Genomic DNA, 16044 nt, shown 5'->3' on the forward strand with positions numbered 1-16044 from the left:
AATAGACCAATTTTAGAAATTTTTAATTTTGGACGAACCAAAAATTTTGAATGTTTTTAACTTTTTGTCCTAATTTTAGTAATTTTAACGTTAGAGCATTCAATTGTTTAAAAATTATTATCCTTAACATAGTTATTAAATGTGCAAAAATTCAAAATTATTGGCGCAAACAGACTATTTTTAGAAAATTTTTAATTTTAAACGAACAGAAAATTTTAAGTTTTTTTATTTTTTGCCCTAATTTTGGTATTTTTGGCGTTAAAGCATTCAAATTTTTAAAAAATATTATCCTTAGCATAGTTATTAAATGCGCAAAGCTTCAAAATTATAGACACAAATAGACCACTTTTAGAAATTTTTAATTTTGGATGAACGAGAAATTTTAAGGTTTTTTTAAGTTTTTTGCTCTGATTTTGTTAATTTTGACATTAGGGCATTAAAACTCATGGAAATTATTATACATAGTATGATTATTAAATGTACAAAATTACAAAATTACAGAAGCAAATAGACCAATTTTAGAAATTTTTAATTTTGGACGAACCAAAAATTTTGAATGTTTTTCACTTTTTGCCTTAATTTTAGTAATTTTAACGTTAGAGCATTCAAATTTTGAAGATTATTATGCTTATCATAGTTATTAAATGTGCAAAAATTTAAAATTATTGACGCAAACAGACTAATTTTAGAAATTTTTAATTTTGAAAGAACAAAAAATTTTAAGTTTTTTTATTTTTAGCCCTAATTTTGGTATTTTTGGCGTTAAAACATTCAAATTTTTAAAGAATATTATCCTTAGCATAGCTATTAAATGCGCAAAACTTCAAAATGATAGACGCAAATAGACCACTTTTAGAAATTTTTAATTTTGGACGAACACAACATTTTGACATTTTTAAAAATTTTTGCCCTAATTTTGGTAATTTCGGCGTCAGAGCATTAAAATTTTCGGAGATTATGATCCCTAGCATAGTTATTCAATGAGCAAAATTTCAAAATTATAGACACAAACAGACAAATTTTTAATTTTAGACGAACAAAAAATTTTGAATGTTTTTAATTTTTTGCTCTATTTTTTGTTATTTTAACGTTAGAGCATTCAAATTTATGGAGATTATTACCCTTAGCATAGTTATTAAATGTGCAAAATTTCAAAATTATTGACGCAAACAGACTAATTTTAGAAATTTTTAATTTTGGTATTTTTGGCGTTAGAGCATTCAAATTTTTGGAGAATAAATTTTATCCAAATCCAACAATTGATTCTCTCCAAATCGACTGAAATGTGCGTGAAATCCGCAAAATTAGAATTAAAACTACAAGAAAACTTAGAATAATCCTCAACTAAATCGTAATAAGAAATTTCAGAAGAAACGCAACTTAATTTTTTAAGTGTTTACCATTGCTGCTTTTTACTTGATAGCCAAAGCAATCAAGCGAATCCAATTTACCCGGTTAATATGTTAGTTTAGAATTGATTCCACCCACACAAGACCCAGTTTTAATTAAATAAAACCAATAATCCTGCGAGTGCTGTCTCAGTACATCGGTCATGCCAAAGAACATCATTTCTGCATTACTTCCAGTTTACAACGCGCAGTTTTTCCTGGGCTGCGCCCCCCTCAAAATTGAAAAGACATGGAGACACCTAAAAGTAACCCAACGAGTAAAATACGACTACTTTACGCGAATCCTTCTGATTCTGATGGTCTCTTTTATAATCTATCGATACTCTCTATTGGATTTCAATGATTTCCAAGACAGTAGTTTGATAGAACTCATGGCGACGAGCTACTTTTTGGTCATTGGAGGGATAATCAGCATTAACATCATCTGTGCTCGAACGTACAAGAAGACGATGGTTAAACTCTTCCGGAAAGTGAACGAAATTGATGGAGAATTCGCACAGAATGGGATTAGACTAAACTACGAAGAGATTAAATGGTTTTCTGTTCGGTTTATCTCCACAGGAGGTGGAACGTTTACTTGCTACATCCTCTATCTGTTGGTCAGTCAGAGCATGAAAGACAAACTCCAAGCTTACATGACGTACGGTCTGTTACTATGGGGCACTCTAAACTACATAAGTTTAGTCTGTTTCTTCACAACGTGCATCAAAATCGTCACCATGATGGATCACCACATCACCAAAAAAATCGAATCGATTCTAATCTACAGAGCGCACAGCGAGTCCAATTCCAGGCAGAGTCTAGTCAAATTGATGTCACTACGGCAAGATCTCTTTCAATTACTCAAACTAGTGAACGAGTTTTTTTCCATTCCAATGCTGTTTTCTTTTGCCATCAGCTTCATTCTGATCACCTTTCAGAGTTACAGTATTTTCTGCGCGTTGTACAATAAGAGTCACTATTTGAAGTACTCCATGGCGTCGATTTTGTGGATCATTATTATTGTCTTTGAGAAAATTGTGGTGACTTTTTCGTGCCATAAGTGCATGTTTTGTGTAAGTTTGGGGGGTGGTTGAATGAGGTTCTTTTAACTTTTTTTTTTAGTCGGAGAGGGTGAGGCGGATGTTGGGGAGAATTATGGCAGCTCATTGCAAGAATACGCGTCTTGTTAAAGAGGTAATTAATTAATTAATTAAATAACAATCTAGAATTGGCTTCAGTTGGATTTTACAAAGGAACGTTGGCAATTTAGTAGTTATTGTGTCTAGATGCGAAAATCTCGGGTTTTAGAGCAAGAGTGCAATATTAGAAAATTATTTAGAGAGATTTAGAATTTTTTTTATTGTTTGCTCTAATTTTGTTAATTTTGGCGTAAAAGCATTCAAATTTATTTTATCCTCAACATATTTAATAAATGTACGAAATTAGAAAATGATAGACGCAAATAAACCACTTTTAAAAATTTTTAATTTTAGACGAACAAGAGATTTTTATTTTATTTTTTGCTCGAATTTTTTTAATTTTAACGTTAGAGCATTCAAGTTTATGGAAATTACGAATCTAAATATAATTATTAAATGTGCAGAATTACAAAAATATACAATTTTGGAAATTTTTAATTTTGGACAAACAAAAAATTTTGAGTTTTTTTAATTTTTTGCTCTAATTTGCTCTAATTTTGGAGTTAAATCATTCAATTTATAGAGATTTTTAAATATATAAAATTGCAAATTTGAAAAGGCAAATAGAGCACTTTTAAAATTTTTTAATTTTGGACAAACCAATTTTGAAAATTTTGTACTTTTTGCTCTAATTTTGTTACTTTTGGGGTTATTATTATTACTCTTAATATAGTTAATAAATGTGCAAAATTTCAAAATTATAGACGAAAATAGACGCACTTTGAAAAATTTTTAATTTTGGACGATCGAGAAATTTTATATTTTTTTTTATATTTTGCTCTAATTTTGTTAATTTTGGCCTTAGAGTATTCAGATGTATGGATATTACTATTCTTAATATAATTATTGAATTTGCAGAATTACAAAATTATAGACGCAAATAGACCAATTTTAGAAATTTTTTAATATTGGCCGAACGAAAAATTTCGAAGTTTTGTAATTTTTCGCTCTAATTTTGTTAATTTTGGCATTAGAGCAATCAAATTTAGGAAGATTATTATCCATAACATAGTTAATAAATGTACGAAATTTTAAAATTATAGACGCAACTAAACCACTTTTAGAAATTTTTAATTTTAGACGAACAAGAGATTTTTATTTTATTTTTATTTTTTGCTCTAATTTTTTTAATTTTGACGTTAGAGCATTCAAATTTATGATTATTATTCTAACTACAATAATTATTAAATGTGCAAAATTACAAAAATATAGACGCAAGTAGATCAATTTTTGAATTTTTGAATTTTGTACGAACAAGAAATTTTGTATTTTTTTTATTTTGCTTGAATTTTGTCAATTTTGGAGTTAGAACATTTAAATTTATGGAGATTATTACCCTTAGCATGATTATTAAATGCACGAAACTACAAAATTATAGACAGAAAAAGACCATTTTTAGATTTTTTTAAGTTTGGACGAACAACAAATTTTAAAAATTTTGTATTTCTTACTCTAATTTTGTTACTTGTAGAGTTAGGATATTCAAATTTATAGAGATCATTACTCTTAATATACTTAGTTAATAAATGTCCAAAATTACAAAGTTATAGACGCAAAAAGACCAATTTTAGAATTTTAATTTTGAACGAACGAGAAATTATATTTTTTTTATATTTTGCTCTAATATTGTTAATTTTGGGGTAAAACATTTAAATTTATGGAGATTATTACCCTTAGCATGGCTATATTAAATGTACAAACTACAAAATTATAGACAAAAAAAAAACATTTTTAGAAATTTTTAATTTTGGACGAACGAAAAATGTTGAAAATTTTGTATTCTTTGCTCTAATTTTGTTACCTTTGGTGTTGGGGCATTCAAATTTATAGACATTATTACTCTCAATATAGTTAATAAATGTGCAAAATTTCAAAATTATAGACGAAAATAGACGCACTTTTAAAAATTTTTAATTTTGGACGAACGAGAAATTTTATATTTTTTTTATATTTTGCTCTAATTTTGTTAATTTTGGCCTTAGAGTATTCAAATGTATGGATATTACTATTCTTAATATAATTATTAAATCTGCAGAATTACAAAATTATAGACGCAAACAGACCAATTTTAGAAATTTTTAATATTGGCCGAACAAAAAATTTCGAAGTTTTGTAATTTTTCGCTCTAATTTTGTTAATTTTGGCATTAGAGCATTCAAATTTAGGAAGATTATTATCCATAACATGGTTAATAAATGTACGAAATTTTAAAATTATAGACGCAAATAGACCACTTTTAGAAATTTATAATTTTAGACGAACAAGAGATTTTTATTTTATTTTTATTTTTTGCTCTAATTTTTTTAATTTTGACGTTAGAGCATTCAAATTTATGATTATTATTCTAACTATAATTATTAAATGTGCAAAATTACAAAAATATAGACGCAAATAAACCAATTTTGAAAATTTTTAATTTTGGGCAAACAAAAAATTTTGAGATTTTTTAATTTTTTGCTCTTATTTGCTCTAATTTTTTTGGTAAAACATTCAAATTTACGGAGATTTTTAAATATATAAAATTGCAAATTTGAAGAGGCAAATATAGCACTTTTAGAATTTTTTAATTTTGGACAAACCAATTTTGAAAATTTTATACTTTTTGCTCTAATTTTGTTACTTTTGGGGTTACGGTATTCAAATTTATAGAGATCATTACTCTTAATATAGTTAATAAATGTGCGAAATTACAAAATTATAGACGCAAGTAGATCAATTTTAGAATTTTTGAATTTTGAACGAACGAGAAATTTTATATTTTTTTTATATTTTGCTCTAATTTTGTTAATTTTGGCCTTAGAGTATTCAAATGTATGGATATTACTATTCTTAATATAATTATTTAATCTGCAGAATTACAAAATTATAGACGCAAATAGACCAATTTTAGAAATTTTTAATATTGGCCGAACGAAAAATTTCGAAGTTTTGTAATTTTTCGCTCTAATTTTGTTAATTTTGGCATTAGAGCATTCAAATTTATGAAGATTATTATTCATAACATGGTTAATAAATGTATGAAATTTTAAAATTATAGACGCAAATAGACAAATTTTTTAATATTGGTCGAACGAAAAATTTCAGTTTTTAATTTTTCGCTCTAATTTTGTTAATTTTGGCATTAGGGCATTCAAATTTATGAAGATTATTATCCATAACATAGTTAATAAATGTACGTAATTTTAAAATTATTGACGCAAATAGACCACTTTTAGAAATTTTTACTTTTGGACAAACGAAAGATTTTCATTTTTTTCATTTTCTGCTCTAATTTTGGTAATTTTGACGTTAGACCATTCAAATTTATGGAGATACTTATTCTTAGTATGGGTATTAAATGTGCTAAACTACAAAATTGTAGACAAAAAAAAAAATTTTTAGAAATTCTTAATTTTTGACGAACAAGAAATTTTGAGTTTTTTAAATTTTTTCTTCTAATTTTGTTAATTTCGGCGTGAGAGCATTCAAATTTATGGAGATTATTATTCTTAATTTAGTTAGTAAATGTGCGAAATTGCAAAATTATAGACGCAAATAGACCATATTTAAAAATGTTACTTTTAAACAAATCAGAGGTTTTAAAAAGTGATTTCGGGCAGATTTAATATTAATTTTATCTAACATGTTTAACTTTATTCTGGAATTGGAATTGGGTGCTATCAAAAAAATGTAAATCCGAAGCTAAATCAGAAAGTTAGAAAGTGCAGAAATTCACAAATTTAAAAACTCCAAAGTCATAAAAACCGTCCAACTCATTACTATTAGATTGCCCCCCATAAAGAAAAATTATGACGTGAAACATACAAATAGACTACTCTCATTACTTCCTGAATTTGACCTACATTCCCATCGTCATAATTACACACCAGTATAACAATCATAAAACCATTAGATCTTAATACATTAAAACAACCAACTTCTAAAGGTGTTTGCGTTCTGGGAAACTCGTCCCATTTATCGAAATTAAACACGTCGAACATGACTCAAAACCATCACGTCCCAAAACGATTGTACCCTTTATATGTGATCAATTTTTTCATGGGCTATGCGCCCAGGAGATTCTCCAAATCCGCTTCTTTGGGTGCGAAAATCTTCGCACTCATTATCACCAGTGGACTTGTTTCGATCTACGTACTTTACAAGCAGAGATATTTGATGAATACTAGCGAAGATAGCAACACTTTATTGGATTTTATCAATGTCTCCTACTTCTTTATTGTGATTGGGTTCACTTCTTTTACTCTTCTCTGGGGGAACGTTCAAAAGGAAAACATTTTCCAACTATGGAAAAGTCTGATTGAAATTGATACAGAAATTGGTACCGACTTGAATTACAAGAAAATCACTCGAAGTTGTGTCAAGCGCTTGTTGTGGAACCTCTTTAGCATTCATTCGTTCTTCACTTATTCGATCGCTTGTCAAGAGTTTAAAGATGCAACTCAAGCAGTCACTTCTTACGGAATGTTATATTTGGCGATGTTAAACCACTCGAGTCTTATTTGCTCTTTTCTCACATTCCTTCACCTGGTGAGGCACATTTTGGAACAACTAACCCAGAAAGTGGAAGTCATCTTCAGAGAAACGGACTCTTTGTCTGGGTTAAGGGAGTTGATGGCCCTCCACCACAACCTCCATGGAGTTTCTAAACTCCTTAATGACATCTTCTCGGTGCAACTTCTACTTTCCTTTGGAATCACCTTCATCCTTCTAACATTCCAAGTGTACAACGCAATTTGCAGTATTTACAACCACAGCCCTTATTTCAAATACGCCCTCGCCGGCACTGTCTTAGTCGCTTTCGGAGTCTTTGAAAAATTCCTGGTGACTCTATCATGCCACCACCACACCTCTGGAGTGAGTTTCACCACCTCAAACCCCCCAAATTACACGTTGTGTTGCAGACTAAACGATTAAAAGCGGTCTTAGACAAGTACCTGGTGTTGCATTCAAGCGACAAGACTCTCAAGAAAGAGGTGGCGTGTTTAGACAGGACCGGCGCAAGAATTTTCTAAAGTTTTGTTTTCTTTTATAGTTGAACGCTTTTGGTCTGCAATTGTTACACGAGAAGTTCGAAATCTTCGCTGGAAACATGTTTTTGATTGATCTACCGATTTTTACTTCGGTATTGAAGTTTTGATTACAGTTGCGAGCGAGAAATTATGATTTGTTGTAGGTGTGTGGTACTGCTACTACTTATATTATTCTGTTGTGGCAAACTGATACTGGAGTGGATTTGAATTATTCGATGAAGAAGGTTTTTGGGGTTTTTTAAAAAGGAGATGTATTTATATCCGCCCACATGCACAAATCCATGGAATAAAATGACAAAAACTGCAAAACTATTCACGAGTAAAAAATATATTATTCAATATTTTTATTCGTTTTATTTATTAGTTATTTAAGGGCCTGAATTTAAATAATGTCGAGAAGACAAAGAATGAGAATGAACCAAATTAAAAATTAAAAAAATATAGTATAGTTACTTTTTCTGGCCCCTTTGATAAAATGTGGTATGCAATTCCAAAGTTTTACAACAAGGCTAGAATTTTTTTAATTATTATTGAATGACAATAAAATTTGGAAGTTTTACTACTTGCAACCTGTTTATCGAGTGGGCTAAATTTCAAAATTTTAGACCAAGGAACTGAATTTTTAGAAATTTTAATTTTGAGGGCGCAAAAAAAATTTCCAATAATTTTGATTAATTTCCATAACTTTGACAATCTTATTCCAAAAACAGTGAAATAATCAACTGTGCTAAATTTCGAAATTTTAAAACAAGAGACAAATTTTTTAGAAATTTTTATTTCGACGACAAACCAAAAATATCTTCTAATTTCTATTAAATTGTGTAACTTTGACAATTTTAATTCCAAAACAGTGAAATTTCGAGATTTTACTACTTGCAACTTGTTCATAAAGTAGGCAAAATTGTAGAATTTGAGAGCCCGAGACCGAATTTTTAGGCATTTTTATTTTCAGGACTAAATGAAATTTTCCCCAACTTTTTATTAAATTCCGTAATTTTCACAATTTTAATGCCAAAACTATGAAATTTAGAAGGTTTACTACTTTTAGCTTGTTTATCCACTGTGCTAAATTTCAAAATTTTAAAGCAAGAAACAAATTTTTTTGATTTTTTTTTTCTGGGCGAACACAATTTTATATTAAATTCTGTAACTTTGAAAATCGTAATTTAAAGATGTGGAGATTTTGAGGTTTTACTACGTGCAGTTTGTTTATCAAGTGGGCTAAATTTCAACATTTTAGAGCAAGAGGCCGAATTTTTAGACAATTTCATTTTTAGGATTCTCTTAAAATTTTTATAAACTTCGGTAACTATGACTATTTTAATTCCAAAACTGTGAAATTTGGAAGTTTTACTACTTGTGGCTTATTTATTAAGTGTGATAAACTTCAAAATTTTAGCGCAAGAGACCAAAGTTTTAGAAAATTTTATTTTGGGAAATCCAGAATTTCCAAAAATAGTATAAGAATAAAGTAGAACCAAAACAAAAATTTTAAAAAAAATTGTGTAGGCAACCTGCCGCACGACGTTTAGTTCTACGCATGTCACAGTTGGTCAAGGTCGAACTCTTATGCTGCCAACTGTTACCGATAAAAATCGCTAGGGTCTGCTGCCAACTTAACTTTTTAATAAGAGGGTTAATATTACTAAAAAAGAGACGACATTGTCTAAACTAAGCCTACTATTAAAATTTACTTGTGCGTCTTTAATATTCACACGCCAGACAGAAAACAGGTTCACTCACCCCTGTTCCAGTGATGACGTCACACCTGCACCAACTAGACCAGACATGATCTTCCGTTATGTGGCGAAATTGACGATTATTCCTTAAAATGAGCTTCTGCCAGCTGAATCCCTTCATTCCAGAACCTCCAGAAAAGATTTATCCGGGATAGAACACTTCCACTTTCCTGTTTCACTGGAAACACTTTCCCGCCAAACACTCGTTGAAATTCGAGCACTAAACTGGTAAAACTGATAAAACTGGGGGTTCCCACACAACACCAGCACTCTTATCACAAAACCTGCACTAAATAACACTCATTCGCCGGTGAAAACTCGAAAAAACTGCAAAAATTGGAAGTTTGAACACGAGACGACGCGCAAACGAAGCCGCACATCACAGACTGTCGGCAAGTTTCGGGAATGTTCGGTTCGACGATGGTCACGTGGGCAACGGGAATTCGCGATGTTGCGCGAAGGGCTGAAGGTTGTTTTTTCAAAATATAAAAAATCTCTTTGAAATTTACGAATAATAATTTGATAAGAGCGCAAGTTGCGCTGCTCTTTCGATTGGTGCATAACCTCAAAGGTATTTAAAGTGATTTTCGCCCCAATAAAGTTCCTTGAAAATAACCCCAAGATTTAATTTGTCCAAATCTAATTCCGTCGATATCTCGCTTATTTTTGGAGCAAATTTGAGTTATTTGGTCTTATTTTAGGCAGAATTTCACGCAGATTCCAAACACGTAAAATTTGTTAAAATCGGCCCTCAAATAACCCAGTTATGGCCGTTTTTGGATGTCTGATTTTCAGTATTTTCAAATATTCAAACCCCGACATCTACGAAACTAAAAGAGATAAATTGAAACGGTTAGCGCCATCGTCTTTCTCGCGTCTTTCTACATATGAATCAAGTCTTATCTTGATTTAAAAAAAGACAAATAACTTTTTCGACCAAAGGTAAAGTCCACTCTGCTGTGTAAATTTTTAAAAATTCTTGGGTGTAAATCAGGCTTTCAATTCTTTAGGGAGAAAATTAGGGGAAAATTGAATAACGATTTTTGAGGTTAACACGTTGTCAAAGTTTAGTGTTGTATCAACATCTCACATTAGTTAAGAATTAATTATTAATTAGCCAAGTTGGTCTGAGCCACCATAAAATCATGAAAATGCCGGCTTTTGAGGTTAGATGTCACGTGACGCACCGAAAAAGTCACTAAATCACCCGCGAAATTCAAAATTGTCCACGTTCTCCAGAGATTAAAGTTACTCGACGACTCCACGGTTGGGTTTTCAACGATTCCGCACTGCGTGGGGGCAATTGGGCCTGCAAATAGCCCCGTTTAAGTGAGTTTCGCGGCACCTGTCAAAATTTAGGGAGTTTGGTGCCGCGCCGAAACGTCACCTGTCACCTGTCAAGTGAGTCGTTCAAACCGCTTGTTATTTTTTGAAAAATCGCACGGGGCAGCTCGATCCGCGGCCGATGGTGTGTGTTAAAGCCCCCGAAATGTGAAACCGCCCCCTCGTAATGGTCACTGACGGTCTCGACCGCTTGGTCACAGTCACGCTGTACGTTTTCTTCTCTGAAATAGTCTCTACAAATTCCAGGACTTCCAGCTTGTGGAAACTCAATTCCGATCAAACGAAGATCGTGGAAGCCGGCTCGTTCCGCCAGTTGGTGTACCCCCAATCCCACGAAGACCCTGTCTTTAATATAATCACCTCGACTGTTCACTTGGGGCAGTCATGGGTGAAGGAGCGCGTGAGCTACTGTACGAATTGCCACAGCCTCAAGAACTTGAAGTAAGAGACGTTTCCGATGAGTTTAAGCTAGTTTGGGGTTGTAGAGTCCGCAACGACACGGAGGATGAGGTCCTGGACTGTGGGAAACCGGTCAATTTTACTTACTACGACAACCTCGTGGGGGTGTTGAATAGGAACAAGCACCCCAACGTCCCGGAGCCTCAAGCCGCGCTCATCTTCACCAAGAAAACGCGGAAGAAGGAACTCGACGTGGACGCTCTCGAGCGCAAGTTAAAGAAGGCGAAGAAAGAGGTAGACTCGCATTGTCTCCACCCTTTTTAACACCTCTTTGCAGAAGCCGAAGTCCGTGCAACTCTACAACCAAATCGGCAACTTCTGGCGGATCAAAGGCGACGCCGAAAAAGCCATCGAATGCTTCCGTCGGGCCCTCGCAGTCTCCCCGCACAACGCCGAAGTGTTGTTGAACCTCGCCCGAGTTTTATTCACCTTACAGTATTTAGACGACGCCATTTATTTGACGCGGCGCTCTCTGGAAGTGCAGCCGCCCGATAAGGGAGCGTGGCAGCAGTATTTCACTCTCGGCGAGATTCTGAAGGCGTACGGACACTACCAGGAGGCGTCGATCCATCTGAAGCACACTCTGGAGTTGAGGCCGGGGTTTGAACCCGCGCAGATCGCGCTGAAGGAGATGGAGGGGATGCCTTCCAACAATCTGCACGTCTACACGTTGGTCATTATAATTTGTCTGGTAAATATTCATTAGGGTGGTGCTGGGATTGTGTGGTAGGTTTTAGGGGTGCTGCTGGTGATCCTCTCCTCGGTGGATAACTTCAGCGAGACGGAGTACGCCGAGGTGAAGACTCAGAGGCATTTTAACAAAGCCATGGCGATGCGGTCGCTGCGCGGGTTTGGAGTCGGACAGAAACATCGGAAGAAGATACTCGCTTGAGGGGGACATTTCTAGTCGTCGTTAATTTATTTGTACCTGAATTGTTGCTCGAATAAACATCAGTAAAGTTTATAAAATTTATTTTTACGGTGAATTATAATAAAGCGTTCAATGCTAATTAAACAAGAGTAGTGGCAGATGGAGGAAACTTAAGCAGTATTATGAATTCCCAATCTGAAAATGTCATGTTGAACGAAAAACGAGTTTCCTAGAGGTTTTAAAACAAATGTCTGGGAAAATGCATGTGGAGGATCCTCATCAGACTGAAAATTAAGAGCACATTAGAATTTTAGAGGTACAGTCACGCACAAAAGCAACTGCTGCAGTCTTGGGCGCTGTTTTCGTCAATTTGTTGGCTAAATCTACTCAAGTAGGCTAATTTGTATTTAGGAGGCATGTTTTGGATCAAGTAGGCATACTCCGAATCAAGTAGGCATTCCTTAGATCAAATAGTTGTATTTATTTTGACATCGTGGATAAAACGTTGTAAGATACACGTTGAAAAAGTCTCTTAAACTAGCCTCGTAACAAAATTAGTAGTTTTGACGACTTATTATTAGTAGTTAAACAGATTACGGCCAAAACTCGGTTTGTTTTTCGTACATCGATTTTTAACCTATTTTTGGAATCTGCGTAGAATTCTGTGTAAAATGAGACCAAATAAGGCAAGTTTGTTCCAAAAATAAGCAAGATATCGACCGAAGTAGATTTGGACAAACTAAATCTAAATTTCTCAAAATTAATTTGTATCAAGAAGACATAATTTGGATCAAGTAGACTACCCTGGATCAAGTAGTTGCAAAAGTCTAGCCTCGGAACAAAATTAGTAGTTCTGATGACTTATTATTGGTAGTTAAACAGATTGCGTATTGTTTGAAGCCCGTTTTACACCGCCAAAACTGTAGCAGTTACTTTTGGCCGTCAGTGTAGTTGTAAGACTAAGGCATGCATTGACTGAATAAGAACTCGTTAGTAAGAATCTGGCAGCAATTAGAACAACACAGATACATACTGCCTCTGGACTAAATTGTATCGTGTAGTACAAGACGGAAAATATCATGCTGAACAAAAAAACTTCCTTCTATGGGTTTCAAGACGAAAGTTTGAATATAAGCATGAGGCATGTCTTCATCAGTCTATCAACATTATTTAAATTTCAATTCTTACCGAGTGGAGATAAAAGGATTTACCTGTAATCTACCTAAGACGTTAATTAAAACCCCTCCGTCAAACATAGGTTGGGAGTCTACGGCTGTTATTATTCGGTTAATTTTTTGGAAGGATAAACTCTGAAACTTTTACATTAGAACGACGTCTTTACTTTTCCATGTCTCTTACAGTCAATTTTTCCATTATTTTCACAGATCCTTGCAGCTGGACGCCTTCAAACGTCATGAACGAACTTTCCAACTGAAAAAAAAGGCGTTAAAAGTCGTTTTTTCACACTTTTGCATACTCACATTGTACATGTTTGCTAGGTTTACTCTTTGGGCCGGATCGTCGAATAATGCGTAATATTGTTGTACAAAACCTTTGCCTATCGCTTCGTATTGTAAGTTTAAAGCCATTTTTAACGAAATTGAAAATTTATTGTGGCAATTTCAGCCAAAAGCTGAGTGCTGAGTTAACCCCAAAATTATTTTAACCGACTGTGGGTACAAAACTGTCAATTTAACAGGGGTGGTACTGCCAACTTGAGTAGTGAAAGTTACTGAGTGGCGCGGATATTTTAAATTTAAAATGCGGCCACTTTTGGGAAATTTACAAAATTACAAATATTATTTACAAATAAACAAGACATTGACCAAACAATGTTTTTTGGGGTGGTTTTAGGTGACTGTAATAATTTTCTCGAGATAAAAAAGACGTGTGACGTTTCGTCCCGCACCAAATTCCCCAGAGTTTGAAAGGTGACGCGAAAGTCACTAAAACGGGGCTATTTACGCCCAGTGAGTCAAAAACACCCGCTGCAGTGTGGAGTCGCTGAAAACCCGACCCTCAAGTAGCTTTAAGCTCCGGGGAACGTGGTCGATTTTGAATTTCGCGGGTCATCTAGTGACTTTTTCGGTGCGTCACTTGACACCTAACCTCGAAAGCCGGCGTTTGTTTTATGACGTTTCAGTGACAGGTTGTTGTATACAATTGGAAAAGTGAAATTCCGCGTTATGTCCGAGTCACCGACGCCGAAGAAGTTGAAGGCCCAGGAGGATGGTAACCCCGAGGAGGGCGACATGGACTCCGCCATAATCGAGCTGGAGATGTGCCACAACGAGTTGGACAAACTCAACGAAAAAGAGAACGAAGAAGTCGTCGCGATGGACCAAAAATACAGAAAACTCCGCCAGGAGTGTTACGACAAAAGGAGTAAAATCATAGACAGGATTCCAGACTTCTGGTTCACAGTGTTTACGGGGCATCCGGATTTGTGTAACATTTTGACGGAGGAGGAAGAAGACTGCCTGCGTTTCCTCCACAAGTTGGAAGTGGATATGTCGGATAACAATTCAGGGTACAGCATCAGGTTTACTTTTAAAGAGAATCCGTTTTTTAAGAACAACTTGCTGGTGAAGGAAATCTCATATAAACAGGATAAGATGGCGTCAGAGAGCACGAAAATCGACTGGATCAAGCCGCAGAAGAAGAACGCGGCCAAGCCGGCGGGGAAGAAACGCGCGCGCGAAGAACCCAAATCCTTCTTTGCTTGGTTCAGCAATAACGATGATCCCACCAATGATAAAATCGCGGAAATCATCAAGGATGACGTCTGGGCCAACACTCTTCAATATTATCTACCTGACCCTGACCTAGAAGGGGAGGATGACAGCAACGAGAGCTCAGAGGGTGAAGAAGGGGGCGACGAAACAAATGGAGAAAAGACTGCACCATCTGGGGATGGAACTTCATCAAATTAATCATTTTATTCTGCATGTTTTTAGTCTTGATGTAAAAGTGCAGATCAGACTTGAATGTTGGGATAAAAACATTGTATTTTATTTGAATTAGTGTCACATGGGAATTTCCTTTAGTGGAGTGAGTAATTAAAATTTTCATACAATCCGACTTTCATTCCTTGGTCTAGGCGGCTTTAGTGTCTTCCACACGTTGGCAGCCCTGCGAGACTAACCTCAAACTGTCAAAAAATCAAGGGACCAACATTTGACGTACTTGTGATAAATATTCGAGCCAAGACGTACGTTTTAGGTGTGTTTTTCACAGCAAACCTGATCAAAAATCGGTCTAGGCGGCTTTGGTGTCTTCCACACGTTGGTAGTCCTGCGAGATTAATCTTAAACTGTTAAAAAGTCGCATGACCAACATTTGACGTACTTGTCAGTTTCTTGTGATAAATATTCAAACCAAGACGTACGTTTTCGGTGTTTTCCACAGCAAACCTCATCAAACACGTTTTGGAATGGCGTTTTCGAATATGAGAATACAAAAATCGGCCTAGCAGGCGGCTGTGGTGTCTTCCACACGTTGGTAGCCCTACTAGTTCAAATTATCAAAAGATTCACAAGTCAAACACTTTCGGGTTTGTTTATTACAGCCGTGACCAAAAATCTCGGGGACTTGGACTACTTGATCGAGGGACTTTGATAAGATAAAATGCCGATAAACAGATATCCAAAGTTTTTGCTCGTAACTGTAATACTGCAATGGATTTTTTGAATTTGAGGCTACACAAATCGGTCTAGGCGGCTTTGGTGTCTTCTACACGTTGGCAGCCCTGCGAGTCAAAGCTCAAACTGTCAAAAAATCACGTTTTTTGTTACAGACATCCCCAAAAAATCTTGGGTACCAAGATAAACAGGAGGTCAGTTTTCCTGTAATAAAAAACCCATAATGCGAATTTAGAAATTGGAAATTTGAAAGGTAGAAAACTAGAAGATAAGAATTAAAAAGTGGGGAATTTTTATTCGTGAATCAAGAAACTAGAATTTATAACTAATTGAATAATTTTTTAACCCATGAATTAATTATCACGATTAC

At 34.4% G+C, this 16044-nt stretch overlaps 4 protein-coding genes and 1 long non-coding RNA gene across 7 annotated transcripts; 3 read left to right on the top strand and 2 right to left on the bottom strand.

Annotated features, from left to right (window-relative positions):
• The first annotated feature begins 6134 nt into the window (after positions 1-6134).
• LOC148169127 (uncharacterized) lies at positions 6135-7862 on the top strand. Its single transcript, XM_088046052.1, has 4 exons — positions 6135-7444; positions 7492-7563; positions 7623-7712; positions 7764-7862. The coding sequence occupies exons 1-4, from the start codon at positions 6569-6571 to the stop codon at positions 7860-7862; spliced, it is 1137 nt and encodes a 378-aa protein (XP_087902178.1). The 5' UTR covers positions 6135-6568.
• Positions 7863-10701: 2839 nt separating this feature from the next.
• LOC148169128 (uncharacterized) lies at positions 10702-12131 on the top strand. The gene is made up of 4 exons (XM_088045958.1): positions 10702-11144; positions 11189-11396; positions 11440-11853; positions 11893-12131. Exons 1-4 carry the CDS (start codon positions 10870-10872, stop codon positions 12052-12054), a joined length of 1059 nt encoding a protein of 352 aa, XP_087902084.1. The 5' UTR covers positions 10702-10869; the 3' UTR covers positions 12055-12131.
• On the bottom strand, positions 12118-13761 carry Ntf-2 (nuclear transport factor-2). 2 transcript variants are annotated; one of them, XM_088045960.1, is made up of 5 exons: positions 13515-13761; positions 13393-13464; positions 13245-13343; positions 13067-13190; positions 12226-12317 (listed from the first exon to the last, which is right to left on the bottom strand). In XM_088045960.1, the coding sequence occupies exons 1-4, from the start codon at positions 13620-13622 to the stop codon at positions 13077-13079; spliced, it is 393 nt and encodes a 130-aa protein (XP_087902086.1). In that variant the 5' UTR covers positions 13623-13761; the 3' UTR covers positions 12226-12317; positions 13067-13076. The 2 variants fall into 2 exon arrangements, with proteins under 2 accessions (XP_087902085.1, XP_087902086.1); XM_088045959.1 differs by lacking the exon at positions 13067-13190 and having other exon boundaries at positions 12118-12317.
• Positions 13762-14110: 349 nt separating this feature from the next.
• LOC148169130 (protein SET-like) lies at positions 14111-15109 on the top strand. Its single transcript, XM_088045213.1, has one exon. It carries the CDS (start codon positions 14220-14222, stop codon positions 14964-14966), a length of 747 nt encoding a protein of 248 aa, XP_087901339.1. The 5' UTR covers positions 14111-14219; the 3' UTR covers positions 14967-15109.
• Positions 15103-15650, bottom strand: LOC148169131 (uncharacterized). 2 transcript variants are annotated; one of them, XR_015770720.1, is made up of 3 exons: positions 15382-15650; positions 15249-15327; positions 15103-15184 (listed from the first exon to the last, which is right to left on the bottom strand). It is a non-coding gene; the product is annotated as an uncharacterized LOC148169131 (long non-coding RNA). The 2 variants fall into 2 exon arrangements; XR_015770719.1 differs by having other exon boundaries at positions 15103-15173; positions 15220-15327.
• Positions 15651-16044: the final 394 nt, after the last annotated feature.

The sequence above is a fragment of the Gnatocerus cornutus genome, chromosome 9 (assembly GCF_029298725.1).
Source record: "Gnatocerus cornutus isolate USDA-ARS CGAHR chromosome 9, icGnaCorn1.1, whole genome shotgun sequence".
NCBI lineage: Eukaryota > Metazoa > Arthropoda > Insecta > Coleoptera > Tenebrionidae > Gnatocerus > Gnatocerus cornutus.

Excerpts from the sequence above, each read along its gene's own strand:
- LOC148169127 (XM_088046052.1), top strand. The coding sequence starts at position 6,569 with ATGACTCAAAACCATCACGTCCCAAAACGATTGTACCCTTTATATGTG. Across the intron at positions 7,445-7,491 it reads GCCACCACCACACCTCTGGA|ACTAAACGATTAAAAGCGGT; the intron begins GTGAGTTTCACC and ends GTTGTGTTGCAG. Across the intron at positions 7,713-7,763 it reads ATCTACCGATTTTTACTTCG|GTGTGTGGTACTGCTACTAC; the intron begins GTATTGAAGTTT and ends GATTTGTTGTAG.
- LOC148169128 (XM_088045958.1), top strand. The coding sequence starts at position 10,870 with ATGGTCACTGACGGTCTCGACCGCTTGGTCACAGTCACGCTGTACGTT. Across the intron at positions 11,397-11,439 it reads TAAAGAAGGCGAAGAAAGAG|AAGCCGAAGTCCGTGCAACT; the intron begins GTAGACTCGCAT and ends ACCTCTTTGCAG. Across the intron at positions 11,854-11,892 it reads TGGTCATTATAATTTGTCTG|GTTTTAGGGGTGCTGCTGGT; the intron begins GTAAATATTCAT and ends ATTGTGTGGTAG.
- Ntf-2 (XM_088045959.1), bottom strand. The coding sequence starts at position 13,622 with ATGGCTTTAAACTTACAATACGAAGCGATAGGCAAAGGTTTTGTACAA. Across the intron at positions 13,465-13,514 it reads ACCTAGCAAACATGTACAAT|TTGGAAAGTTCGTTCATGAC; the intron begins GTGAGTATGCAA and ends CTTTTTTTTCAG. Across the intron at positions 13,344-13,392 it reads AAATAATGGAAAAATTGACT|AGTTTATCCTTCCAAAAAAT; the intron begins GTAAGAGACATG and ends TAAAAGTTTCAG.
- LOC148169130 (XM_088045213.1), top strand. The coding sequence starts at position 14,220 with ATGTCCGAGTCACCGACGCCGAAGAAGTTGAAGGCCCAGGAGGATGGT.